Genomic DNA, 27,110 nt, shown 5'->3' with positions numbered 1-27,110 from the left:
TTCATGTATCCTCTCTGTTGTCCTAGTAATAAGCCAATGACTTTAAGGTCACCGCAAATTTTCCACTGATGCTCCTGGTACTTTATTTTGTCCCATTCTAACTTCAGTGTTTCACATGAACCAGCTAGGTATGTAGAATGTGCAAGAGGAATGGATGCTAAAGTCGTTTTCACGTTCAGAAGACACAACGGCGCTTATGGAGAAACCGTACAGTGTTGCCAATACAGCGCTAGCTCATGTCGCCGGGAAATGATGAGCTTCCTTCACAATGTAGGTGTTACATATTTTATATAAAATGATAATTATATGTAATTATTAATATTAATATTATACTGTGAACATTACAGTTCATTAGCATGTCATTTTCCCATTAGATTTAATTTAATACACAGGCACATTTAATATTCATTCGCCTTTCTCTGTAATTATTTCATAGAATAACATTGAGATATGGTAATGTGTTACATATATATATATTTAAATTCATTATTGTCTATGAATTTATGTGTACGTTGGAAACTGAAAGGTGATCTTCATTTCAGTATTAATGTCGACAGTAATGTAAACAAAAACGTGTATTGCGAGAGCACTAATGTTGCTCACAACAGCAGCATTGGAAATAATTGTCAATTATTAAATTAAAGTAATTGCAATTCTATTATAACAAACTGAATGACGTTAATATTTTTACTGAATGGAAATAAAATAACAACTCGAAAACTTGGTGGTGATTAGGCGGAATGCTGCGGTGAGTCGGCTCAAGATGACCAGACAACGTCCCCTTACTCCGCGCGCGGTTCGAGTTAAAAAGAAACTCCAAATGCATGGAAGTAATATTTCTGGGAACCTTTGAGTGGTTATAAAAAATAATTTCATTATTTTCTTCAGAACTTTGTCGCTGGAAGCTTTTACTTGGAATTACAGAACAAAAAATTGCCAGTGACGACATTTTCTACTGCACGAATATAAAAAATCTCGACATACTTTATTTGAATATTTTTTAATGCGAATATGCTTTAAAGTATTGACAAATTCTGAGCACCACCATCACCTATGACAATTAGAAAACAGTGTAATAATGAATGCTTCAATTTTACGACATGTTTCAATGTTAGGAATGAAAACAATGTAAAAATTTTGTTTTCACAGAAAATTTGCGTTTTTAATTTATCTAAAAATATGTAAACAACTTACCACTTTTTTGTGCTCACCATCGTATTCTCTACAAAATTTCCTGCAAAACTGCAGGTACCGATTTTACGTAAGCTAAATTTGTAAATCGAGAAATTTCACAACAGCGTGCTCGTATTTCCCATAAGAAAAGCATTGTCCATAAGAGGCCATTGTGTCTTCTGAACGTGAAAACGACTATAATTTATTGCCATTGCATAGTAAAACGGCTTTAAGGCTTCATTTGCAGTAGATAAAAAGATGCCAGGAACTGGGATCATAAGCTTCCTCTCCTAACTGTTACACAATATTAGGGATATGGGTACAAAATACCAGTTGACCTTCTTGTGTGTAGTACTATTGCCGAAAATGTTAGTCACGATTTTTATGACAAGAAAATGTAACCCCAGGAGCTAAAATATTATTTTCATGTAGTTTCAATCAAGAAATCCCCTCTTTTCTTTTGTGAGCTGTAGGTCTCATACCAAATCATTCAACTCAGGTTGGGTAAGTAATTTCGGTGAAGTGTCTAACTCTTCTGTTTCGGGATACATTTCATCACTGCTTGAATGTGATGAACTGATTTCAAATTCATTGTCACTTACGTTTTCTGGTGGTTCAGGCACTAGCAGGTCAGGTCCATGCAGAATGGGACACCTACCTGATGGCAGATCAGAGCATTTAATTCCTTTATTTTTTTTGTTGAAACCAGTAACTTGGTACAATCAAAAATAACAATCATCATGATTATTTTTCTATTCGTGGCACACCAGAGGTATTGCGAAAGGCATTGCCTTCCATTTTCCTTCATACCAATGATGTAGTCCCTCGACACAAGTGTTACATGCACTATGTGGAGCAAAAGATTTATCCTGATCCCCTACCTTCACTCTGAAATACAAGATATATGGTTTTTTTCACGAAACAATATGTTTTCGGTACCTTCCCATTGATCATATAACACCTACAAATGTTTCAACAGTTCCATTGTGCATCATATCTAATGTATTTCTCATTTCATTTTTGTTTCATTCAAGATCTTTGTTCATATCCAGCGTAATGTGGAGAAATGCGGTAGTACAGGGTTATTCAAAATGATGGATACACTTTCATTCATGTATATTTCCTTGAATATACATTGAATATGAATAATATACATACAAGAGAGAGGGGAAGGTCTAAAGTTAATAATAAGAATGTAATTTATATTACAGCTGATGATGGAGGAAAAGCTGGAAATTCCATTGGAAGAAGCACATGTCTACAAACATGCAGAATTTGAGAATGTGTCAGTGCGATCAGGTCAGGTACTTTTCCTTTATAATTTAGAAAGTAATGATAATATACTATGCAGTGAACCTTATCAAGTAGATCAGAAAGAATTTCCTACTTTTCATTGAAAGGTTGAAGGTTTACTTTTATATTTGAAGTCTCAGTACTTTTGGTTTAGATATTCTTGTGGGAAAACAAGCTTCTGCATCATATTAAATTACAGTTAAATTGAAATTTCCTATTTACTGTTGTAATCCAATGTTAATTCTAGAAACTCACTTGTGGCATTCAAGCTCTTAGGAGTACACAGGTCTTGAAATATGTCGGGAGTTATTATAGCTTTTCAAGGAAATAATCATAAATATTTCTATGTGTAGGGTCTGTAAATATGTTTATAGATTATTCATACGAATTTAGATACTGGTCTCGGATCACATCCAATCATTTTCATACAAGCAATGAAGCTCACTTTTGCCACATACCTCTACTTCCCTCTAGCTTCAATTTCGGTGATTACAGCTACCACATAATGACCACACATGTTGCTTCCTCTCTATAGTTTTCTTTTCTTGATGTGATAAAATAATTTGGACCCTTGCCACCTCACTTAATATCTTCCCCCAACCCATTTTTAACCTGTTTTGCGTAATGCTTACCACCTTTGACGCAAACTGGAGACAATGCAGGTTGATTCTGTTTGTTCTGCTGATACTTGGGCACAGAGTGAACTATACTAGTGTGCTCTTAGTGCGAGGCAAAAATTGGGGAGGCAACTGGCCATCCAATCACCACCCCTACTGCAAAATGTACACATGTATTTAGCACCATGTACAATATATATGTATATACAGTCCCTGCAAAAAGTTTTTGTGCTCCTGTTCCTAAACGTTTTGCAGGGACTGTATATTTCTTTCCAAAGCTATTTCATCAAAACACCATTCATTCTTATTGGCAGGATTGTCTTACAAAGACAATGTAAAGTAACTAAATTACTACCTTGGTGACAATGAAGTTCAACCAGAAAGGAATACGTGATTAAATGCACAGAGGCATAGGCGGTGGAATGGGTGACCCGCAGAAGTGACGCATGTGTGTAAGAGGAGGCATGTGAGCAGGCAAGAGTCGTGATCCCAGCATGTTGCACCCAAGGTCACGTAAAGAACGAAAACGGGGAACTATACGCGTGACATTGAACTTCGACCAGGCACCAGACCAATACGGAAAATTCCATATAGTGGCGCATTCGACGGAAGCATGACGTCACGGACACGATAAGGGAGTCCACCATATATAAGCACGTGCTGTGCACCGAGGAACCGCAGTGCATCATCACCATGGCCAGGGGCAAACCTATTGACAACACCGTGAGGAGAAGAGTGATGGAGTTGCAACGGGATGGACTCAGTGAACGGGAAATAGGGCGCCAACTGAACTTACCCAAGTCAACCGTCCACTGCATCATCAAACACCACCAAAATACGGGTACTACAGAGCCAGGTAAGGCCCCCGGTCAAAAACGCCTGCTGAGCGTGCGTGACCTATGGATATTTAGGTGCTATATCCAGACCAACAATCATGTTTCTGTGGCCGAATTACGACTGTGGACTCGAGAACGCTTTCACATTGAAGTTTCAACCAGAACCATTCGCTGTTACCTACAGCGATGCGGTTACCGAGTGTACAAGGTGAAACGTAAACCCTTCCTTTCCATGTTGAACAAAGGCAATCGACTACGGTGGGCACGAATGTACCGGGGATGGACATTTCGGCAGTGGAACAGGGTTTTGTGGACGGACGAATCCATTTTCAATGTTGTGTACGGGAAAATATGGAAAACAGTCATTTGTCGGAAGGAGGAACAGAATGAAGCAAAATGTTATGCACGTCGGGTACAGAAACCTGCGTCAGTGATGGTATGGGGATGCATGACGGCATCTGGGGTTGGCCCACTACACGTCTGTGAGGGCATTGTGAATGCACACGCCTATACACGCATACTGGAGCGGCATCTTCCCACAGTGCGAAGGCACCCGTTCCACAGGCGTCGTCTCATCTTTCAACACGACAATGCCAGCAGCCCTCATACAGCGTGGCTGACAAGAGAATGGTTGACTCGCCATCACGTGCGAACTCTGCCATGGCCACCATCGAGTCCCGACCTCTCGCCCATTGAGAATGTGTGGCGTGTTCTTAAGCGACGTGTGCAACAGAGGGGACCCACAACAGTGGTTGCTCTTATCGCCTGCCTGCAGGAGGAAGGGCACCGCATCGATGTAGAATACCTTGAACGACTCGTCCGCAGCATGCCCCGACACAGTGCCACAGTTATTCGCCGACGGGGCGGCGTCACACCATGGTAAACAGGATCCCCTCTAACAGTGGTCGAACTTCAATGTCACGTGTAGAGGGACGAAAATGTTTTATTTTGTGTATACACCATACATTGCTGCGTTGCAGCGGAAATTTATGTTTTCCTTTGTTCCATGTAGCCTGCTGAATAGAATATGTTCAGCATATGCATGTGTTCTCCTTCTTTCACATCGCACTCCTATATTTGTGACTGGTCGAACTTCATTGTCACTAAGGTTGTATATATAACTTTGTAATGCAGTTGGAGATATTCTGTCAAAATGAATGCTCCTTCTTAATCTTAAAGTTTTACATGCATGTATGTGTGTGTGAATGTGCACATGTGTGCACTGGAGTGTTGTTTTTGTTTAATGTGCCATGTTTCTCTCCTTAGACATTGTGGATCCAATCATTCTCTGGTGGACACCATTCACTGGGGAACAGGGGGCAGTAAGGCAGTGTGGACAGCATAGATGCTTCTTCACTCAAAACAGAAAATTTTTGGATCATCGTCTGACAAAAGTGAGATAATCTTATTTATTTTGTATTTCATTTCCCAAATAGTTTATGTACACACTTGAAGCACACACACATGTGAACATTTATATCTGTGTACAGGACACCTATATGTATTTTATCTGAGCTAATACTCATGGCAATTCTCTTTGGTATGGCAGAGATTTAAGGTTGAGGTGTAGAGTTGCCTTCACAGAGTGCAAGGAGTTGAATGTTCATCTTTGATGCACAATTTTGCTACCAAATTGAACATGAATTTTGCTCATCCGACATGATTCAAGGAATCTTGTGTAACATTGGCTGATACACGTGTTTAAATTTGAAATGATCCTCGTCAATGTAGAATGGATTTTATGTCTTCCAGCAATATACGTGCAAACCTTTCCACACCCCTTTTTGATATTTTATATTTCCCTGTTTATAAATTCTTTAGCTATGTGCCCTTGAAAAACATTCTGTTGAAGTTCCACAGAACATCAGTACTAGTTTTTATTGAATATACAAGGTTTGTCCAAAAAGAAACCAAATGTTTTCAAATAAATTTATATACCTTTTACACAGCTTAATCAAATTTATCACTTTCAAAGTAGTGTCCTCCTCAGCTAATACAGCACTTCTTCCACTATTGGAATGTGTTCTGGAACACATTTTGTGGAATAGCCTGCAGGTCATGGAGCGATTTTCCTTTAATCTCTTCTATGGACTGGAAGTGGCATCCCTTCAAGGTGGATTTAACCTGGGAAACAAAAAGAAGTCTGCAGGTGCCAAATCAATGAAGAAGGAGCACCAAATGCTCTGGAGCATTGTCATGGTGCAGGATCCATGTTCCATGTGTCCATGCTGCAGCCCTCTTCTTCCTCACAGCCTCCCTCAAACACCACATCCCTTCCAAATGAAACTGTTTTGACCATGTGGGGCTTACTCATAATGCACAACACCTTAATAATAAAAAAACCACAAGGAGCACCCCTTTGACGTTGGAGTGACTTTGGCATGTCTTTTTTGGTTTCGGCGACAATTTGTCCACGCACTGTGATGACTGTCCTTTGTCAACGTCATAGCTGTATACTCAGGTCTCATCACTCGTTATGATGTTCCATGGGAAGCTATCATTCTCATTTGCTTGGTTCAAAAGATCTTTACTGATGAAGAAGTTTTCTCGGGATATCAGGAGGTGATTTTTTGTTTATCTGTCAGCAACCGTGGAACAAATTTGGCAGTAAACCGATGTATGTTGAGTTTTCCACCAAAATCGTATGACAGGGCGTTTTACTTATTTCCACTTCTTCTGCTATTCCACGGACGGTCAACTGACGATTTTCCCACCGCAACATGCACGTGTTCAACATGGGTGTCATCACACAATGTTTATGGCCATCAAGGCTTTCCATCATTTTTAATGGATGTTCTGCCTGATTTGAACTGCTCATACCGCTCATAACATTGTGTCCAACTCATAACAGTCTTCCCCATATGTTCTTGCCACATTTTGAGCGTTTCTGTAAACATCTTGCCTAATTTGAAACAAAATTTGATGCACATACATTGCTCATCGAGTATCTACATTTTCTATGTATCAGAAAATCGCGGCAGTCATGCAACACGACTTCACTTAACTGCTCACAGGATGAGAACTAAACAATGTAGACTGGTGCACTCAACTGTGCAGTACTTCTGAAGGATGCATCTACATGGCGCTAGTAAGTAGTTTCATTGGTGGGCACATTTGTAAGTTCGGTTCACTGGTTGAGTCACAATTTTCATTAGCTTTTCAGTAAGTTATTATAAATAGGGTTGCTGAAACTGTGAAAAATTTTAAATTAAGCATTTAAGCATTATTTATTTTAATAAGACATGTATTTACACTTCATGTGATAATAAAACAGTCTACAATAACAAAGTATAGAATACGAGTTCTTGTGAAAATGACAGGAGTTGTTCATGGTCCCTATATCATACACACCACAGCAAATGTCACAGCTTTCATATTTCATTGTTCAAATGAGGAGATAATATACACTAAATTATTGTTACAAGTGTACTTAACTTTGACATGAAAAAAAAAATAGCGACTGTGTCTACTTTGTATAAACTACGTAAAATGCAGGCTTAATTAAGACTCCCAATGTGGATATTTGCCATACAATGCCATATCTCTACTAACTGAGCTAGCCCTGGCTTTGCCTGATTTTTTAAAGTCCACTTTATTCTCAGATAGGCTAATCAGGACAGGAAATTCAGTATAAATTGGGATCTGAACTACTGCTTCCACCAGGCATTGAACATGGATCCCCTTGGTTACAAGGTGACAGCATTACCACTGCATGTTTTTTTGTCTCCCTGATTCCCCACCAGCAATACTTCAATGAATCTGTTGTAGGTGATTTCATCTCGGATCATACAGGTGCTGTCAACTCACCATCACGGATTTTGTTGAAAAAAATATGTTAAAGGACCACAGATAGATGTCCAAAAATAAAAGATTTTTCTTTTCTGTTGATTTGTTAGTGTTACAAGCTCATGAAGAAAGACACTATTTGATAAAAAAAAATTACAAACCACTATAAACAGGGTGGCGACAGACGTGGAAAACCTGAAAAAGTCAGGGAATTTGAGAGGTCAAGAAAAGTCTGGGAAATGTCAGGGAATTTTGTCTTTATTGACTTTTTTCTTTTTCATGGAATGAATGTGCCAGTCGTTTGCTTTGAAAGATGATGTTATGTAGCACTGCATGGGAACAGGAAATCTTGTTGCTAAATCTCTGCATTTTATGCACAACACAACCACAGCGCCAGAACAAAAACCAGTGTTGGGGGGAGGAAAGGGAGAGAGAGAAATTTCCGGAGGGGCAGAAAAATTTGTTAAGCCTCTAAATATCATGTGGAAAATGCATTTAATTATCATTTTTCTTGTCTGTATGGAAGTTTGAATGGGGCAGAACAGTCAACAAATGGAGGTGGGGGGGGGGCATTACCACTGTGGCACTGTGTGATAGTTGTTGGGGATCGTAGCATGGCATTTTGTCGGACATTCTGAAGGAACATGGAAAAAAAATTGCTATGCAACCCTGTAATTTTTTTAATGTCGTGATACAGCATTTGTCGGATGAACATTTAGGCTCCATTGATGCATACGATTTTTGTCAGATATCGCCGTCTAACTAATGTAGAACTTCGACAATATGTTCACTACAACGTGGGGGGCATTACCACTGTGGCACTGTGTGATAGTTGTTGGGCGTCGTAGCATGGCATTTTGTCTGACATTCTGAAGGAACATGGAAAAAAAAAAATGCGCTATGCAACCCTGTAATTTTTTTAATGTCGTGATACAGCATTTGTCGGATGAACATTTAGGCTCTATTGATGCATACGATTTTTGTCAGATATCGCCGTCTAACTAATGTTGAACTTTGACAATATGTTCACTACAACATGCTACAAAAATTGCATTCATGGCATTCTTATGGAATTGATTTTTGTTGGATGTCTTCGGACTGCAACATCTGACAGAATTTCCTTGCATAAACAGAGCCTTATACATCCAAGTTTGTCTGGTGTGTTACAACATTTGTCGAATGTAGCATTTCGATACTTGTCATTCTGCGACATCCAACAAAATCACATTCATTGCGCTCTCATAAATCCGATGTTTCTTGGATGTTCGAGTATGACATTTTTTGTCATTTACAACATTTGTCAGATGCAACATCCAAAAAAAATGGAGCCTTAGCCTTCTGCACCACTGCAAATATGCAGCTGGAATTTTATTACTCTTCTGGCTCATTTAAATCTTATTCAATGTAGAAAAGCTTACGAAGGTTATCTTTCATCAACCAGGCGTAATACTGGGTTTGCACAGGTTAACATTTGTTTACAATTACATGGAACTGTAATTCCATGTCAAGAAGAATCCAAACAATCATGATATATATATATATATATATGTTAAATAATGTCACGAAAGAGTAAAACAGAAATCTGCATTGGTAAACGTCATATAAATTTGACAAGTGCATGATGCTCTCAACCTAAAGTTTTCTGCAAGATCCGTATTGCCATTCATGCCCCCCCCTCCTCTTTTCAGTCCTGTCTGTTTAAACTCGTGCAATGTACAATGTTATGAAATAAAAATATAATAATAAATGTGTAAATATTTTAATATCTAATTACTCGAATCATTCAATCCTAAAAGCATATCACTTTCTTCAGTAATTGACGTTTCTCTGCCAGACCTGCTAAATTTTTCACTTTTCTTCTACTGATTTATACAAGGGGCATCCATGAATTAAGTTCCAATTAGTAGGGACCTTGATTTTTCGCAAATGCGATAATAGTTAAATATGTCAATTGCTGAAAAGTAGTTTTTCTGAATGTGCAGTGATGTGTGGACACATTTTTCACACTTTCGAAATAGCGAAATAACAAGAATTTGGCATTAAATGTAAATTGTTTGCATTTTTCGCTAATTTTATAAATTGCTTAAATAACAAAAAATACCTCGAAATCCAACATTCATATCTTTTTTAGGCTTAAAAAGAACAAAATGTGCTATATTTGTGTATCTAGAACACACAAGTTTTCCAACATTTTATCCAAGAGAAGACTGTAGGGTGTGCGGGATCCCGAAAAGTTGGGACTGGGATCGGGAATAAAATTTCCCGTCCCTATTCCGACTTCGGAAAATTACTTCCTGACTTTTCGGATTCCCGAGCAGTCGGGAAATACCGAATGATCATTTTAAAAAGTCATTAATTCTCGACGTTTTCTGCATTGTAAGTGTCTGAAACTTATCGGAAATTGTTAGTTTTTATTCCAGAAATGCAAAAGCAATCACTTAAGGTGAAAATGACGTGTAGAATTCGAGATATCCAGAGCTTCGGGAAATTTCGAAAATTTCCCCAAAAAATTTTTCCATCTCGACCAAAATGATTGTCCCGCACACCCCCAGAAAACTATAATGCATGTTGTGCGTGGGATAATTCCGACAGCCACATTTAATGAAATATTTCCCAGGATTTTCTCAACTTTTATCAGAACAATTTGCATCACAGAGAAAAGTTGCAGGGTTCATACAGAAGCCACATCATCAGTATTTTTCGCCCGACCCTGTGGCCGAGTGGTTAGCACATCGCGCTGCGATGCCAAGGGTCCCGGGTTCGAATCCCGGTCGGGCTTGGTTGTTTGTGAATGTCCATTCATCAATTTCATCATTTCATCACTCATCCCCATCTTCGCAAATTAGCCAAGAGGCACAAAACGTGAAGTAAAATAAACTAAATCAATCAATCAATCAATCAGTATTTGTCATGCGAGAAGTGTTTTGAATCACCAAGCTAAGTGACTGCGATTTTGGTGGAGATCGAGTGCTCACCTACCACCACAGGGGAGTCGTAACATCAGCATTTTCGAGTGAGAAATAATGGAAAATAACTTCCTCAATAATCAGATCCAACATAACAAACTGCCACGGAAATATGTACACCACGTGACCTATGATTTGAAACAGTAGTTTAAAAACACCATGAAGGTATAATTTTATGTAAATTTGGCACAAAATGCACTAAAATGAAAATGTGAAATTTGAGAAAAATAACAAAAGATCAAGGTCAAGAATATCAATAGTAATTAAAAGCATTAATTACAGTGACTCCTAATCTAATTTTAGTCATAATCACTACCGTTCTGGCATTGGTCGTAGCATGACAATAAAGTTTATTAGTTACAATGACTCCTAATCTAATTTTAGTCATAATCACCACCGTTCTGGCATTGGTCGTAGCATGACACTAAAGTTTGAGTGCCCATGGCATATGTGTCTGACAGCAAAGACTAGAACTATCTGTACTGCAGTATAGCTGTCCAAACTTTATCCTGCCAGAAATCTCTTCAGCTGATCAAAGATAAAAGTGGGTACATGCAAGGCCAGTACTGTCCAGGGAGTAGTCAAAGATCTCTCACTTGAAATGATGTTAAAGAGCCTGCATGTACTCAGCTGTATGGGGTCGTGCACATTGGATTGTCCTTCATTGTCTGGTCTGTACACCTCACACGATTGCTGGTGGCTCTATGTTGGATTCTGAGCGTGCAAAAATCTGATTACAGCACATAACTCGCAGCCGGTGGGAGACTATGAGAGCTGCCATCATTAACCTAGAACTGTCTTAAAATGGCTGTGTTTTACTCTACCAGATTACATCCACATGACACTTCTTCCTGCCTGCATATGCATGTTGCGCTGCGTGCAGTTGCCATTGAAACTTTTACATAAACTCGTACATAATCTTTCAACAGTGTGTTCCTCTTTTAATATTTGATTAGCTAAATCACCATTACAATGCAGTAGATTCCCCTTCCATAAATTGCTTGCATTTAATTTTTAATACATATATACCCTTTTCGCCAGTAATAATGGTATAACTGCATGTTGGCAGTTTCACAGTACTTCACTTGGATATACTGTGAATGTTTGTACTGAAGGAGAAATCCCATTGATAATGCAAGGAAATATGACACTTTGTTTTGTATGACTCAATTGTTTCACTTGTGTGCAAGGGTTGTTTGCTTTACATAGAAAAGAGAAGTAGGTTTGTGCATTGAAAATGGGTCTTCACTCATGGTTCTTGCAAGCAGAGGGTTCCAAACGTCAATGGAAATATCAACATGCAATAATGAGAAAGGCTAAAGAGATTGAAAAATTACAAAATTCCTTCTTTCATCAATCACTTCACTCTAATCTCATTTAGTCTTAACTTTAAAAATAATCAAATATTGTATTGAAAAACTGACTGCATGTGAAAAAATCCCGTAATTCCTCCCTAGCTTAATAATTTTCCAAATTCACTATTTTGCAGTTTGAATGCAAATCCTAGAGAAATGAAGTCAATTTCATGGAAGCTAATATAAGTACTTAATATACCTGGATCTGTATGACATTCTTATTTCGATTTGCAAAAACATGAATTTAGTTTATAATTGTCAGGGAAAAATTTAAATTTTTGTCCTGGAGAACCTTGAAAAGTCAAGGAATTTCATTTCCGCTTGTCTGTAGCCACCCTGATAAATCAAAAACAAAAAATGGTAGAGACTTAAGGTTACCTTTATTTGAAAGCTTGTTCAAAGTATTTCCAAAACCTTATTAAGGAACATATTTATGAAACTTTCTTCAACTCTAAAATTCAAAATTCAGAGATTTGAATTTTTTTTGAAAGTTCAATTATTTTTGTTTGAAAAAGTGAAGATTAACAGGACATGAGTTTTGCTGAGATAATAGAGTATGGGAACTGGACTAACTATTTGCAACGCCATTTCTGCACTAACATCTAACGTTATGTAGAAAATTATTTGTAAAAAATGAAAAAAGTGCATTTGACCTTTTCTTCAGAAATATTTTTTTCAAAAACACCCGTCTCAAAATTTCTGAAAATTATACAATATAGTCTTTTGCTACTATACTTGCAGCAGTTGAAATCAGACCTTGCAATATTTTTGTGTATAACTGGGGAGAATTTTTTTAAAAATGTCCTATGTTCCATATTTTTTTGGTAAAATATGTTACACTGGCAACACTTGTTTCTGACTGCTGCTTATCAGGAAACCTGTAGAGCATCAAAAATATCACTGGTACCGTGCATGCATGCATGCGTGTGTGTAGTGGTGAGGAACTACTTAAAATAGGATCATTCCACACCATTTCAAACAACCCTTGTTGCATCATCATTTTTAAAAATATTAATAATTTAATAACTTATTTCTATATCCTTCAAGTGTTTAAAAATCGACATTTCAGGCTTGCGTGTAGATCTGTCGGCCATTTTTTATTTTTCGCATGTGGTGATTTTACCGTTTTCAGACGTTTATGAAAATCGCTATAACTTTTGTTGTATTATTCCATATGTAAAGATCCAATATTCATTTTCTTCACAAAAAAAGGCTCTTTCTTATTGTTGATTACTAATTTTGCTCCCAGACTAGTAGTTTCTATGCTACGCTACAAGAAATACAATAAATATGTCGGAGAATTGTTAACTATATGAGGGGTCTGGTTCCTCCTTTTTTAAATAAACTCTCCAAAATTGAAGATTTTGAAAAACAAATATTGACTCTCTGTGACCCCAAACAGAGGACAGAGGAAAAACCTTAAATTTGCACCACAGTGAGGCCTCTTTAGACTCAATATGATATTAAAATTTGGTGAACGTGTTTTTCCGAATAAGAAATACATACATTGAAGATTACATTTATTCAAAATCAACGTTAGAAGTTAGTGCAGAAATGGCATTGCAAATAGTTAGTCCATTTCCCATATTCTATTATCCCAGCAAAACTCATGTTCTGTTGTTCTTTACTTTTTCAAAAAAAAAAAAAAAAAAAAAAAAAAAAATCAAATTTTTGTATTTTGATTCTTAATTTTAGAGTTGAAGAGAGTTTCATAAATATGTTCCTTAATAAGGTTTTGGAAGTACTTTGAACAAACTATCAAATAAAGGTAACCTTAAGTCTCTAACCATTTTTGGTTTTGGATTTATATTGGTTTGAATATTGCATTATTTTCCTTGGTGTATTTTTTTTTCAAATAGTGTCTTTCTTCGTGAGCTTGTAAGTGTAAGAAATCAACAGAAAAGAAAAATATTTGATTTTTGCACATGTATCATATTGTCCTTTAACATATTTTTTTCAGCTGATTTTGAAATTCGAAGGTGACACATTTATTAATTAACTGTATGATTTGAGATGAAATGTCCCTGTTATTGAATTATTGTGACAGTGCTGTTGGTAGAGAAATTGCATGGCATCAGAGAAATTCAGACTCAAGTCCTGGTCGAGCCTGCAGTTTTGAATTAGCTACTGTACATTTTGTGCATGTTCCAAAACATAATGTGGCTACTTTGCATATAAGTACGAGGGTTGCTATTTATGTATCTGGAACTGGCAACACTAATGTTGCTAGGTGACATCTAATATATCCATCCTTAAGTTGGACATTTCTATGGTATATGTACCCAGAACGTTGTGCTTACGGATGTTATTTTTGTTTGTTACAGGGACTTGAAAATTTCATCGGAGGCCAACAATTAAATTAACTGGAACATTTTCGAGCAATGATTTTCTACAACTTTCGACGTGGTTTATCTCAACAACAGTGCATCGATCAAGTCACTTCGACTTTTGGCGATGAAACACCATCTAAAAGCACTGTATATCACTGGTTTAGTGAATTCAATTGTGGCCGTCCAAAATCGGTTGTTGTGCCAGAAAACATTGATGCTGTGCGAGAACTGATAATGCAAGATTGTCATGTGTCATATCGTGAGATTAAATCATCCCTCGGCCTTAGTATGACTAGCATACACAAGATATTGCATGGACATTTAGCCGTGAAGAAGATTTGTTCACGTTGGATCCCGCATAATTTGACAATCGCTCAGAAAAAGGCTTGTGTCGATTGGTGCAAACAAATACTCACAAAATACAGTCATGGTGCTTCAAAAGCCGTGTATAACATCTACACAGGTGACGAATCTTGGATCTATGCATATGAGCCTGAAAGCAAACAGCAGTCGAAGGTGTGGGTGTTCCAAGATGAGCCAAACCCAACAAAAGTTGTTCGTGCAAGAAGCACTTCGAAGCAAATGGTCGCCTGTTTTTTTTTTGGGAAGAATGGACACGTGGCTACAGTGCCACTAGAGAATCGTAGAACCGTCACTTCTGAATGGCACACAATGTCTTTGGGGAAATCAGAAAAAACAACCAGCGACGCAGGATCATTCTTCACCATGACAATGCGAGTTGTCACACATCGGTCCAAACAACTCAGTATTTGACCTGTAAAAACATTGAATTGATGGGTCATCTGCCATATAGCCCTGATTTACTAGCACCCAATGATTTCTTTTTGTTCCCGTACGTGAAGAATAAGCTAAGTGGTCAACGATTTTCGATGCCAGATGCGTTCAAAATGCGTGTTTTCGAGATACCTCAATCGGAATGGACAAACTGCTATGAGAATTGGTTCAAACGTATGCAAAAGTGCATCGTTCATCATGGAGAATATTTTGAAAAACAATAAAACCATTTTCAATTATACATATTCTTTTTTGTTTGTTATTCCGGATACATAAATAGCAACCCTCGTAACATTGTGCTTTTTAGAAATTAGTATTTAGAATAAATTACAATAAATTATTTGGACTTGTAAGGAATGTAAAATAATAAAATAAAACCCGTACTTTGTTTAGTTTACATAATTTAGAAACAGAACATAAATTTGGTTGATATAGATATTGTATTCATGCACAGTGAAATGAAGTCGCACTTACCATGTAGATTATAGAAATTTAAATTGAGAGGTTGTGGAATTTTGCTACAAAGCACTATTTTATATTATGTTTGTTGACAGGTGATTATGTTCTATGGAAGCAATTTGAACTCTTCTGATCTTCCTATTCCAAGAAACTTGAACCATGACTGGGCCCTTCTGCATGAAGAATCACCCAAAAATACTCCAGTCCTTTCACATGGTGCCTTCCTGACTCTGTTCAATCACACAGCAACCTTCCGAAGGGAAAGCAACATTCCTTTGACTTTGCAGTATTTAGACAGTTTGGAGTCTCTTGTAGGTATGGTTTACTAAGTGATATCTGTTGGGCAATTGCATGTAAAATCCTTTATGATTAGCCAATAGTGGCAAAAAAGCAAAGAAAAGTAATCAATCAACCATATGAAATCAACTAACTAAAAATTAATTTTGAATCTTGATAGTTCATGCAGTGGCTTCTGTAATATTATAGTTTGAAAAATAACAAAATTTACCTCTCTTGAATGTAGATAAAAAGCATCTATAAATCTGTATTCCTTGGTCGTAGAGAACTCATGTTGGGTTGATTTCAAAGCTCCTTTAGTATATGTGTGAAAAGGAAAAATCAATTGACCACCATGTTGCAGAAGGCAACTTCTTGCCACTAATGACAGCTTGATGTGAGGATCATGTACGCCACAGACTTCATGACTAAATATAGTACCAAATATGCAAATGACTCTTGCTCTGTGCTGTGTTTGGTGTTATTTTCATGGAATTAATCAGGAATGTATGTGAATCGTTAGTTGTTGCTCTAATGTATTGAGACCATCAACGCAAGTAACAATATCAATTACAGCCACCCTCTGTGGCAGAGTGGTTAGCCACAGCACACTAGCACACCAGGGATCCCAAGTTTGAATCCTGGCTTGGGCCTGGGTGTTCTTTGTGTGTGTCCCTCCATCAATTTCATCATATCACCATTCATCATCATCATTGTAATTAGCCAAAAGTGATAGAAATGCAAAATGAAATAACCACATTACAATTTGTGTCTAAAACACACAGCCAAGTGGTGCTGTTACCCCATGACAGAAGACTTCTTTGTAATGAAGAGCTACTATCTTGAAATCCTACTAGAACCACTTTCTTGTTTCAATGTATCCACATGTTTATTACTTCAGAGAGTGGATTCATATGGACTGAAACAGATCTCTCCAAAACATATTTCTGTTGGGATCTTTGAGGTCAGTTTTTTAACCAGCCACAAGGAGCTTCAAAGACATCTTGTTATGGGGCTTGACATGCATGTCATTACTTGTTCCTACTACAAGTTCTGAGTTAATTAAGCAGGCACCATGCATTTTATGTAGTTTAAGAGAATGTTCAACATAGGTGAAACCTTGCTGGTAACGCAAACAATATTTGAATAGGTGAAACATATTGCTTCTGATGCATTTTCAATTTAAGTTGTACTTATTTTCACAAGGAAATTATACAGGGTTTTAAAAAGTAGCTTCATTACTAGAGACCGGATTATAAAGGGAATTCCTTTTCTTATTTTTCAACACAATAATAGAATAAATAACTACAGTGTTGATAATTATCTTCAACCAACAAGATTACATGGTTTTGACTTCCCTTTTTTCCCTTTTTCAGCCCACATTTCCTTTTTTCCCTTTTTTAAAAAACATTTCCTTTGTCCCTTTATTGACAAGATATCAAAAATTTTGTACGACTATTTTCCAGAAACAAAACATTCAACAATTGTCTATTTGGTACAGCTTAAATAATAGAAAGAACAAGCACCTTTTACCCTACCTTCCCTCCATGAGTGTTGGGATTACGTTTGCAGTGATTATTGCAAGAATGTGATCAGGGCTTAAGCAGTAACAAACACATTGTAAGCGGCATGCCTGTTGAGTTAAAACTTGAAAGTGTACTTCTCTGCTAGATTTAGACTTTTATTGTGAAGTTTTTAGAATAGTTTTAACTTTACTTTGTGACAATAAATGTGGTAAGCTGTTTCAATGAAGATTTGCACTCCACTAAAAATATTATTTTAAATGAAAACACAATATACATATTTAGAAATGGATACACAAGGTAAAGTAAAAAATGCAAGAAATTTAATGTATCCCTTTTTATATATGAATGGTACATATTCTGTTTTCATTTAAAATAATAAACTAGTCCTTTTTCATGTCCTTTTTTTGGCAGTGATTTCCCCTTTTTTGTTCCTTTTTACAGTAAATTTTTTCCCTTTAAAATCTGGTCTCTATTCATTACTTTTCAGTAAGTTATAATACTCAATGTAACTTACTTGCAGTGCAATGTAGTTATTATCTGTATTATAATATGCAAATTTAAAAAGTTCCACAAAATAAGAGGTTTATGTTTTGATACTGTTTTCTTCTTTTATAAGTTTTTCCATAATCTGTTTCATCAATTAGTCATGTTCAGCATTAGGTTATGAATAATTTAGAGATAGAAAGCAACTCAACATATTTAAAAATGACAGTGTGTTTCATAACGCTCCTCTATTTTACAAAAATGTCATAGCCATACATGGGCTAGTTGGACATGTCTTGAAGAAATAAACGCATGACTAGAATGTAATAATTTTTCTGAATTTCAGAGTCATGCTGCTAGGTTTGTATTAGGGAACTTGTTGTGCAAAAGGTTGCTACAAGTATACTTACGGTCCACACATTGAACATTTGTACGTGTAAAAGAACAGAGTTGTTCTTTCGTCCAGCTATTCTTTCATCAAGTTATATATAGTAGCTCATGTGTAAATACATCTTTGTTAGCTCCAAGGAAAGTTACGAAACACCTTTTATTGTGATTTACTTTTATTGTAAAATATGTGTTGTATATACAAAACAGTATAGGAGCCACAGTGGTCCAGTCAGTAAGACATCTCACAACCATGTAGAAGACCCAGGTTCGATTCCAGTTCATTCCATGTCAAATCAACCAATGATCTGAACCTTGACATCTCAGAAATTGATAGTTTTTGGTGCAGTGGTAGTATCAGTAAAGTTGACAATAACTGCCAAATTTCAGATTTTTGGGGCTCGTAGTTTTTGAGTTATTGACTTTCAAGAAAGCAAAAATCCCAAAATTTGACAACATTTTGAAATCTATACAGCTGTAGATCAAAAATTATTTGACCTAAAGTCGGAATCACGAACCTTCTGACCCTCTGTAAACAAACGTCTCACTTCGAGTAACGTATCACTCTGCGTCAGCTGTTCGTGAATGCTGTGGCCATCATATGCTGTTCACTGGCACTTCACCTGATCTTTAATTTTACATACCATGGTAAAACGTATTCCTACTTTAACTTATACACATTGAACTATAAGAAATTTTCAATAAGTTATTAAATACGTGTTCTTGTTCAAGAATGAACATATTTTTCTTCGCCAAATGTTCCATTTATCTGACACTGGGTTAACAGTTCCTCTTACCCCTCCTCTTTCAGTATGACATCGCCAAAGTAAAACTTACAAGAGAGTGAGAGAATCGTTTCAGTAAATTCAAGCCTTTTGGTTTTGTTGCTGCCCCTTCCACCAAATTATTGCCCAACATTGTTGACATACAGTGTATTGTTTTCTCCTTTGTGCAACAAATATACCTCCAGGTTTAGCGGAAGCTAAACAAAGATAAGCTGAGGAATAAAAGAGATTGTTTATATTTCTTTGTTTCTCGTGCACTGGAAAACAATAAGACGATAATAATACATTATTTAAAGACCCAAGTCTCATGCAAGTAATGTATTTTCTTACCTTGATTCAGCAGTTCCTTTTTGAACTGGAGGCATTTTTGGCGCTAGACAACGATATCGTCCCTGTCAATGAGTGTCGTCTGTGAAATTTGCTTCCCCAAAACAAACTCAACGTGCCACAAGAGGCGATTTAACGTCGAACCGGGAGATTGTCATCATCACTATTAACATCAGCCAATATCTTCTTTACAGTGGACAGCTAGCTCTTTGATTGAAAAAATACGAATGCACCTTGCGCCGTATTGCGCTTATCTCAAAATCGGTGTACTTTTTTATGCGAGCAACAACGTGTTTCTTCACGGGACTCACAACTTGACCGGCCGTTTTCCTTTCTTTCACCACACCTCTCAACAAGGGAGAGGAAAAAGTGACAATATTTAAGAATTCACCCCCAAATGTGCATCTTATTTTGTATGTAGGGTACAAGAAAATTTTACTGCCTCAAAATATTTGTGTATCCTACAGTCTTCTTTCCCCACTTTTTTTTTTGCTGTTTGCCAGGGACAATGCTTCACTAAGTTGCCGTTTTAGTTTCCCTTGGTATTTTTGCTGCATAAACCAGCATTTTGGAACGGGGGGTTAAGGACATACGAGTGTGTTTTTGGATGATGTATCTTTAGAGACGTTGACACACTGGAGGATACTGGAACGTGTGGCATTGAGATGTAGATCGACCACGTTGTGTGACATGCACACATTTGTCATTAGTTGTATTTTGTATTTGATTTTTGTTATTTAGCATCGCTTTTCTTCCATTTTTGGCCGATCCCACGATGAGGATGAGTTATCGTCAGATGAAATTGATGAAGGGACACCCATGCCGGGATTCGAACCAGGGAACTTCGGTGGCGAGTCCGAAAGTCGACCACTAGGCAAGATGTACATTTTGATTTTCCATATTTTACATATGTACATTTAACTCCCAACAGGTCATCAGTGAAACACTGCTTATTCCGCGTCGTTTGACAAATGGTATATCTTTGCATCTTGTGGCTATGTGGGGTATTTTATTTTCATAAGTTGGCAACACTGTTAAGGTACACGTGCTTTTGTTTACAGAAGGTCTTAAGTTCTATGATTCTCACTTTAGAGCGCTGAAATTGGTGTCATTCTCTTCTGCTTTTAATGAGTAAAATCGACCATGACTGTTCTATTTGAATATTGTAATTTTTCAGAAACTTAAAGAGAAAGACAATCTCAAAAACAATCCTTTTAATTTTTTTTTATACCAGAGTGACGACAGACCTGGAAAACCAGGAAAAGTCAGGGAATTTGAGAGGTCAAAAAAGGTCAGGGAATTTTGTCTTTATTGACTTTTTTTTTTTTTGTTGATGCAATGAATGTGCCAGGCGTTTGCTTTGAAAGATGACATTATGTAGCACTGCATGGAAACAGGAATTCTAGTTGCTAAATCTCGGCCTCAACTTTTAGGCACCTTTTATGCACAACACAACCACAGCACCAGAACAGTAACCGTGATGGGGGAAGGGAGGGGGGAAGAAAAATTGATAAGCCTCTAAATATCACGTGGAAAATGCATTGAATTATTACTTGTCTTGTCTGTATGGAAGTAGTAAGGAGAGAGAACAGTCAACAGATGGATGGTGGGGGAGGGGAGGGGCATTACCACTGTGGCACTGTCGGATAGTTGTTGGACGTTGTAGCATGGCATTTTGTTGGACATTCTGAAGGAACATGGAAACAAAATGGGAGCTATGCAACACTGTAATTTGTTGAATGTTGTGGTACAGCTTTGGTCAAATGAACATTTTGGCTCCATTGATGCATGTAATTTTTGTCGGATATTGCCGTCCGACTAATGTTGAACTTCAACAAAATGTTCACTACATCTTGCAACAAAAATCGCATGCATGGCATTCTTATGGAATTGATTTTTGTTGTATGTCTTCGGACTGCAACATCTGACAAAAAATTCCATGCATAAGCAGAGCCTTGTACATCCGAGTTTGTCTGGTGTGTTGCAACATTTCATTGAACAAATATTTTGGCTCCTTATATGCATTCGATTTTTGTCAAACATCAGTTCGATACTTGTCATTCTGCGACATCCGACAAAAATCACATGCATTGAGCTCTCATGAATCCAATGTTTCTTGGAAGTTCCAGTATGACATTTTTGGTCGTTTACGACGTTTGTCAGATGCAACATCCAACAAAAATGGAGCCTTAGTCTGCTGCACCACTGCAAATATGCTGCTGAAATTTTATTACTCTTCTGGCTCACTTAAACTTATTCAATGTAGAAAAGCGTACGAAGGTTTTCTTTCATCATCCAGGCGTAATACTGGTTTTGCATAGGTTAACATTCGTTTATAGTGACATGGAACTGTAATTCCATGTCAAGAAGAATCCAACGAATCGGGATAGTTGAATAATGTCACGAAAGAGTAAAACAGAAATTTGCATTGGTAAATGTTGTATAAATTTGACAAGTGCATGATGCTCCCAACCTCAAGTTTTCTGCAACACACATATTGCAATTTATGCTCCCTCCCCCCCCCCCCCCCACACACACTTTGGTCCTGTCTGTTTAAACTCGTGGAATGGCCAATGTTATGAAATAAAATTTTAACAATAAATACGTAAATATTTTAATATCATAATTACTCGAATTATTTAATCCTAAAAGCATATCATTTTCTTCTGTAATTGACATTTCTCTGCCAGACCTGTTAAATTTTCACTTTTCATCTACTGATTAATATGAGGGCATCCAGAAAGTAAGTTCCAATTAGTAGGGACCTTAATTTTTTGCAAACGCGATAATAGTGAAAAATGTCAATTGCTATGTGTCATGGTGCCATGCTTGTTTCCCTTTGCCTTTATGTGTAGCACTGTAGAGATATTATTTAACAGTGTTACTCACCTTTAATCTTGATCATCCAGATGGTATTACCGTTGAGGATGGATGGTCAACCAGGAGCATGTGACAGCAATTAACGTACATGGCATGAGCATGGAGTATGCCATTTTAAAAGTTTTAAATTTTTTTTCTTTTTCCTTTAACACTAATTATTGGGAGGCACAGTCTATAAAGTTTACCTCCACTAAAAGCCCTGTCTTCAAAACCAATTTCATCTCTACCAGGCCTGGATTAAGATGAAATTGGGCCTGATTCTTGAAATCTTCGGTGAACAATAAACACAACGACATTATAGTTACGTCACAGCGTAAAGAATAATAGTAACTATATAATAAGTAATGTTGTGTCTAGGCATCCGAAATTGGGACTCGAAATTTCATTCTAAGATTTATTTTCAGGTTAATATAGCAATAGAAAACTATTCAGCTTTTGGAAAATTCTCGTCTGTTTTCATCTGGGCCTATTTCAGGAATGGGCCTAATGCTGCAACATCAATAGCACCCACCTTAATCCGGCCCTGCTCTCTATGACAATTAATTCTCAAGCTATGATTTTTTTTTCTTGTACCTCCTGGCAAGTTTGAAAAGAACACGCTGGAAATGGCTCAGTCTTCAACAGGAATACCTTCGCACAAGGTGCCAGCTGCTAAAAGTTAATGCAAAATGTAAAAAATATGAAACAATATTGCTCATGGAGTCATATTTTTTCTTTGTTTCAGAGATGAAATATTATGTGCCATTGAACGAAAAAAATAAGCTACTATCAAAATTGGCCCCAGTTGTGTATGTTCAGTCTGACTGTAACACTCCGCTTGAGAGGGATGAGTATGTTCAAGAACTCATGAAGCACATTCGGGTAGATTCATATGGCAAGTGTCTTCATAATAAGGATTTACCAAAACAGTATGTGGTGCTTTTTATATATGAAATCCATAATAGTTTTTGTGAATGAGTGTGTGTAGTAAAATTGAATTCAAGTTTCCAAAGATTTTGTCAAGTTAGGTCAGAATTGCATAATATATGGAATAATATTCCATGTCAAAGCACTGGCAAAATTTACAAACTTGCCACCACCTTTTCTGATTTTGACCAAATTTGCAGCATTTATTTGTCTGGCTCCCATGAGCATGCAGTTTTTTTCCTTCCAAAAAAAATCCTTACCCACTTCCTAGTTACAATATATAGTATATAGCATTGAGAGATTTACACATTTCGTAGCTATGTTTCTAAATGAGATCGCAAAATCCAAAATTTTCAAAAAGCTGTAACTCCCAAGTGTTAACAGGAGTGTTTTTAACATTACAAGCATGTACAGGGGACCTGTAGGAACAAATTATTCAAATGTGATTTAAAAAACTGAGAGGGTGGTGAGCAATAATTCACAATTTGCTGTGAAATGACCTATATATTAATTGTGTGTGTCATGTTGAAGTAAGAACGTCAAGAAGTGCTGAAATGGTTGATGGGTATGCATTTCATTCTCAGTGATAAGATGGGTTTATTCTAGTCGAGAGGCTCCTAAATTTATGGAGAGGTAAACATAGGGAAGTGTGAAACTATCTATGCATTGCAGGAAGAACTGTGAAACAAAGGTAATAAAAACATTTAAATCATGTAAAGAAAGGAGAATGGCAGTAAGTATTAGTATGTGAAAAAAAGTAAGGTATTTCATAATGCTAGGTATGCTATGTGATCAAAAGTATCTGGACACACCGTGAAACGTGTGTGTAGCATGGAAGGTGACAAAGTACTGCCATCTACCATGTGGAACACATGGTCAGTGAGTGATCTTAATAGTCTGCAGACAGTGCGAGACAGCAGTATGGGACAGTCTGAGGAACTCACGGACTTTCAACGTGGTCAGGCGGTTGGGTGCCACTTGTGTAAGAAGTCTGTGCATGAGATTTCCACCCTTCTAAACATCCCTAGGTCCACTGTTTCCTGATGTTATAGTGAAGTGGAAATGTGAAGGAACATGGACAACCCAAAAGCTTGCAGGCCGACCTCCAGAGACCGTCAAGTGTTGAAAAGGGTCGTACAGCGAAATCATCAATCATCCATCGCCACCATCACACAGGAATTCCAAACTAATCAGGATCTATTCTAAGCACCATGACTGTTCGGCGCAAGGTGCGGCAGCTTGGTTTCCAGATGCCAAATGCCACCATACATGGTGCAAGGAGCATTAAAACTGGACCATAGAACAGTGGAAAACCATTGTGTGGAGTGATGAATCATGGTATACAATGTGGCGATTTGATGTAGGGTGTGGGTGTGGCGAATGCCTGGTGAACGGCATCTACCAGCCTGTACAGTGCGGGACAGTGAATTGCGGGTGTTACAGTGTGGTCATGTTTCTCCTGGAGGGGGCTTGGGCCCCTTGTTGCTTTACGTGGCAATGCCATGGCACAAGCTTACGTTGACATTTTAACTGCTTTCATGTTGCCTACCGTCAGAGAACAGTTCGGTGATGACCATTGTGTCTTTCAACATGACCGAGCACCTGTCCCTACTGCAGGGCATGTGGGGGAGTGGTTTCCTAAGGGTGGGCCAACACCATATTGACTGCCAGTGTTCCCGATGGAGGGTGGCCCAAACTTGTATTTCAATTCAGGTGGGTGCCCGGATACTTCTGATCACATACGGAAAGGACAAGCAAGAAAGTGAACAAAAGTGAAACAAAGTTTGGCCCCCAACATAATGTATTTGTTTTAATGCTTGTTGAATCTAAAGATTCTCTGAAGATATTGTATAGATGCAATGCATTTCCTATTCTTGAAAGAGATGCACTTTTTTGGCATCAAAATATCAAGAAAATAAGAAATTGTTCAGAGATAACTGTCATGGTAACATGGACAATTGCAAATAAATTTAGAAACTGCCACCTCAAATCAACTAATAGGAAAATTTTATAACACCCAGGTATGTATTTTAATTGAAACAACAAAGAGTATCCTTTGATATTTCAGGGTGTCTCCAAGAGTTGGAAATGACTTTTGTATGCATTTTTGACAGAAATGTGGAAGATTAGAGGCCTCAGAAAGATATCCATATTGTGAGATATCTTATTACAGATCCTTAATCTTTATTTATCATTGAAAAGTTAATGTGTTTTACAAGCAAACTAAGCATATGGCAGTCATTTGGAAATGATGAATTTGCTCTTAGTAATGTACCAACAAGGAAATGGCTTTGTGTGTAAGTGCTTCTATCCTGGAAGTAAACATGAACTTTCTAGTTTGTGTTCCATAGTTCTGAAGTTATGCTTCTTTTTAATTTTGAGCTATTAAATGTTTAAGAACTATTGGATATTTTTGTAATCTTCAAAACAAATTTTATGCATGTACATATTAACAATATTTAACCATGAAATTAAGAAACCTTTTCTGGAAAACCAGGAATTATACTTGAATTTTGTCTTTGTGGTGTTAATTTATAACAGCAGCTGGAAAAAATGCCAGTAGAATACTTTGGACTGCAAAACTGTACAAGAGAGTATCCCTCTTTGCCATAGTTCCATTGGATATGCAATGAGTTAATTAAGTATGTGTTTTGGGGTTTTCTGGTTGTAGAGTTAGTTGCTGCGTGAAATTTGCTGTTCTTCCATATTGCTTACATCTGAATCTCAATTCACTTCTGCTCACACATGTACAATTGATGGATAGTATGTACATTTCCATGGTTTTCAGTTGTCATTATAAACTAACTCTCTAGCCTTCTTAAACCCGAAGGTTCATGGCTGCAGCAACACAGGCCTTCCATCTGTCCCTATCTTGAGCAAGATCTATATACTCTTTCCCATCCCTACCGATTTCCTTTAGGACCATCTCAACGTTGTCCCTCCTACTTCGTCTTGGCTTTCTTCGTATCAACATTAATTGCTAACTCTATGATTGAAATGTTGTGAATGTGCAATATAATCGTTATTCCATACATGTGGGTACCATAAAGAAAATCAACATTAATATTGCAGTGATACTTTCAAAAGATATAAATCAACGGACTATTAAATATTATGTACATTAAAATCACCAATAATGTTGATGCTAGTTTTGAAAACAAGTTATTTATTATTTGATATTTTACAGGCTTTCAGATCCAATAGATGGTATGGATTCTGAGGAATTTTGGCATATTATGGCTCAGTACAAATTTACAGTTTCATTTGAAAATGCTGTTTGCCAAGACTACATTACTGAGAAGTTATGGAGGCCATTAGTTGTTGGATCTGTGCCTATCTATCTTGGATCTCCATCTGTAAGGGTATGTTTAATTAAGATTAAGTCTACTTATGGCTTTATATACAAGGTGTCTGCATGATAGTATCAAAAATTGAATTTTCTCTTCCAACACAAAACATCTATGCAATATTCAACTTCACCTGCACTTATTTGTAATATGTTAAGTGTAACTATGGGTAAATTTTTGATGAGCATTCTTCAAATTTGGCCTGAGCTTTCTGTAGGATGACTTGCCATGTCTATGACTGCAGTGTACTGCCAGGAAGTCTACTGCAAGGTATTTCTCTAAATATTCAGAAACAAATGAAGCTCTTTACTCTAGAGCCATGTATAATTCATTCACTTATCAATTTCAAAGATCTGTAACCTCAAAGCTAGTTGACGTATCAAGCTAAGATTTAAAGATTTTTAATTTCTTAAAATTAAACCTACCAAATTTAATCAAAATCATAGATTAGAAGTAGAATTTCATAGACTTTGTTGATTTCATGTTTTAGTAATGTATTTGTTTTGTATAGCACTTTTCTGCCATTTGTGGCTAATCATGATGAAATTGGTGAAGGGACACTCGCAAGTAATACCTATGCTCA

General features: G+C 37.1%; 1 protein-coding gene across 1 annotated transcript in view; it reads left to right on the top strand.

The window, feature by feature from the left end:
* FucTB (alpha-(1,3)-fucosyltransferase 10) overlaps nt 1-27,110 on the top strand; it is a 36,031-nt gene that overhangs the window by 7,872 nt on the left and 1,049 nt on the right. The window contains exons 2-6 of the mRNA XM_083119902.1: nt 2,385-2,472; nt 5,186-5,313; nt 15,706-15,925; nt 22,999-23,182; nt 26,368-26,542. Coding sequence (XP_082976028.1) covers nt 2,385-2,472; nt 5,186-5,313; nt 15,706-15,925; nt 22,999-23,182; nt 26,368-26,542 — 795 coding nt within the window. The remainder of the gene's footprint in view (nt 1-2,384; nt 2,473-5,185; nt 5,314-15,705; nt 15,926-22,998; nt 23,183-26,367; nt 26,543-27,110) is intronic.

This window comes from Lepisma saccharinum, chromosome 3 (assembly GCF_977018435.1).
Source record: "Lepisma saccharinum chromosome 3, izLepSacc3.1, whole genome shotgun sequence".
Classification (NCBI taxonomy): domain Eukaryota; kingdom Metazoa; phylum Arthropoda; class Insecta; order Zygentoma; family Lepismatidae; genus Lepisma; species Lepisma saccharinum.
Note: the sequence above shows the minus strand (reverse complement) of the source record. Positions and strands in the feature narration are given on the sequence as shown.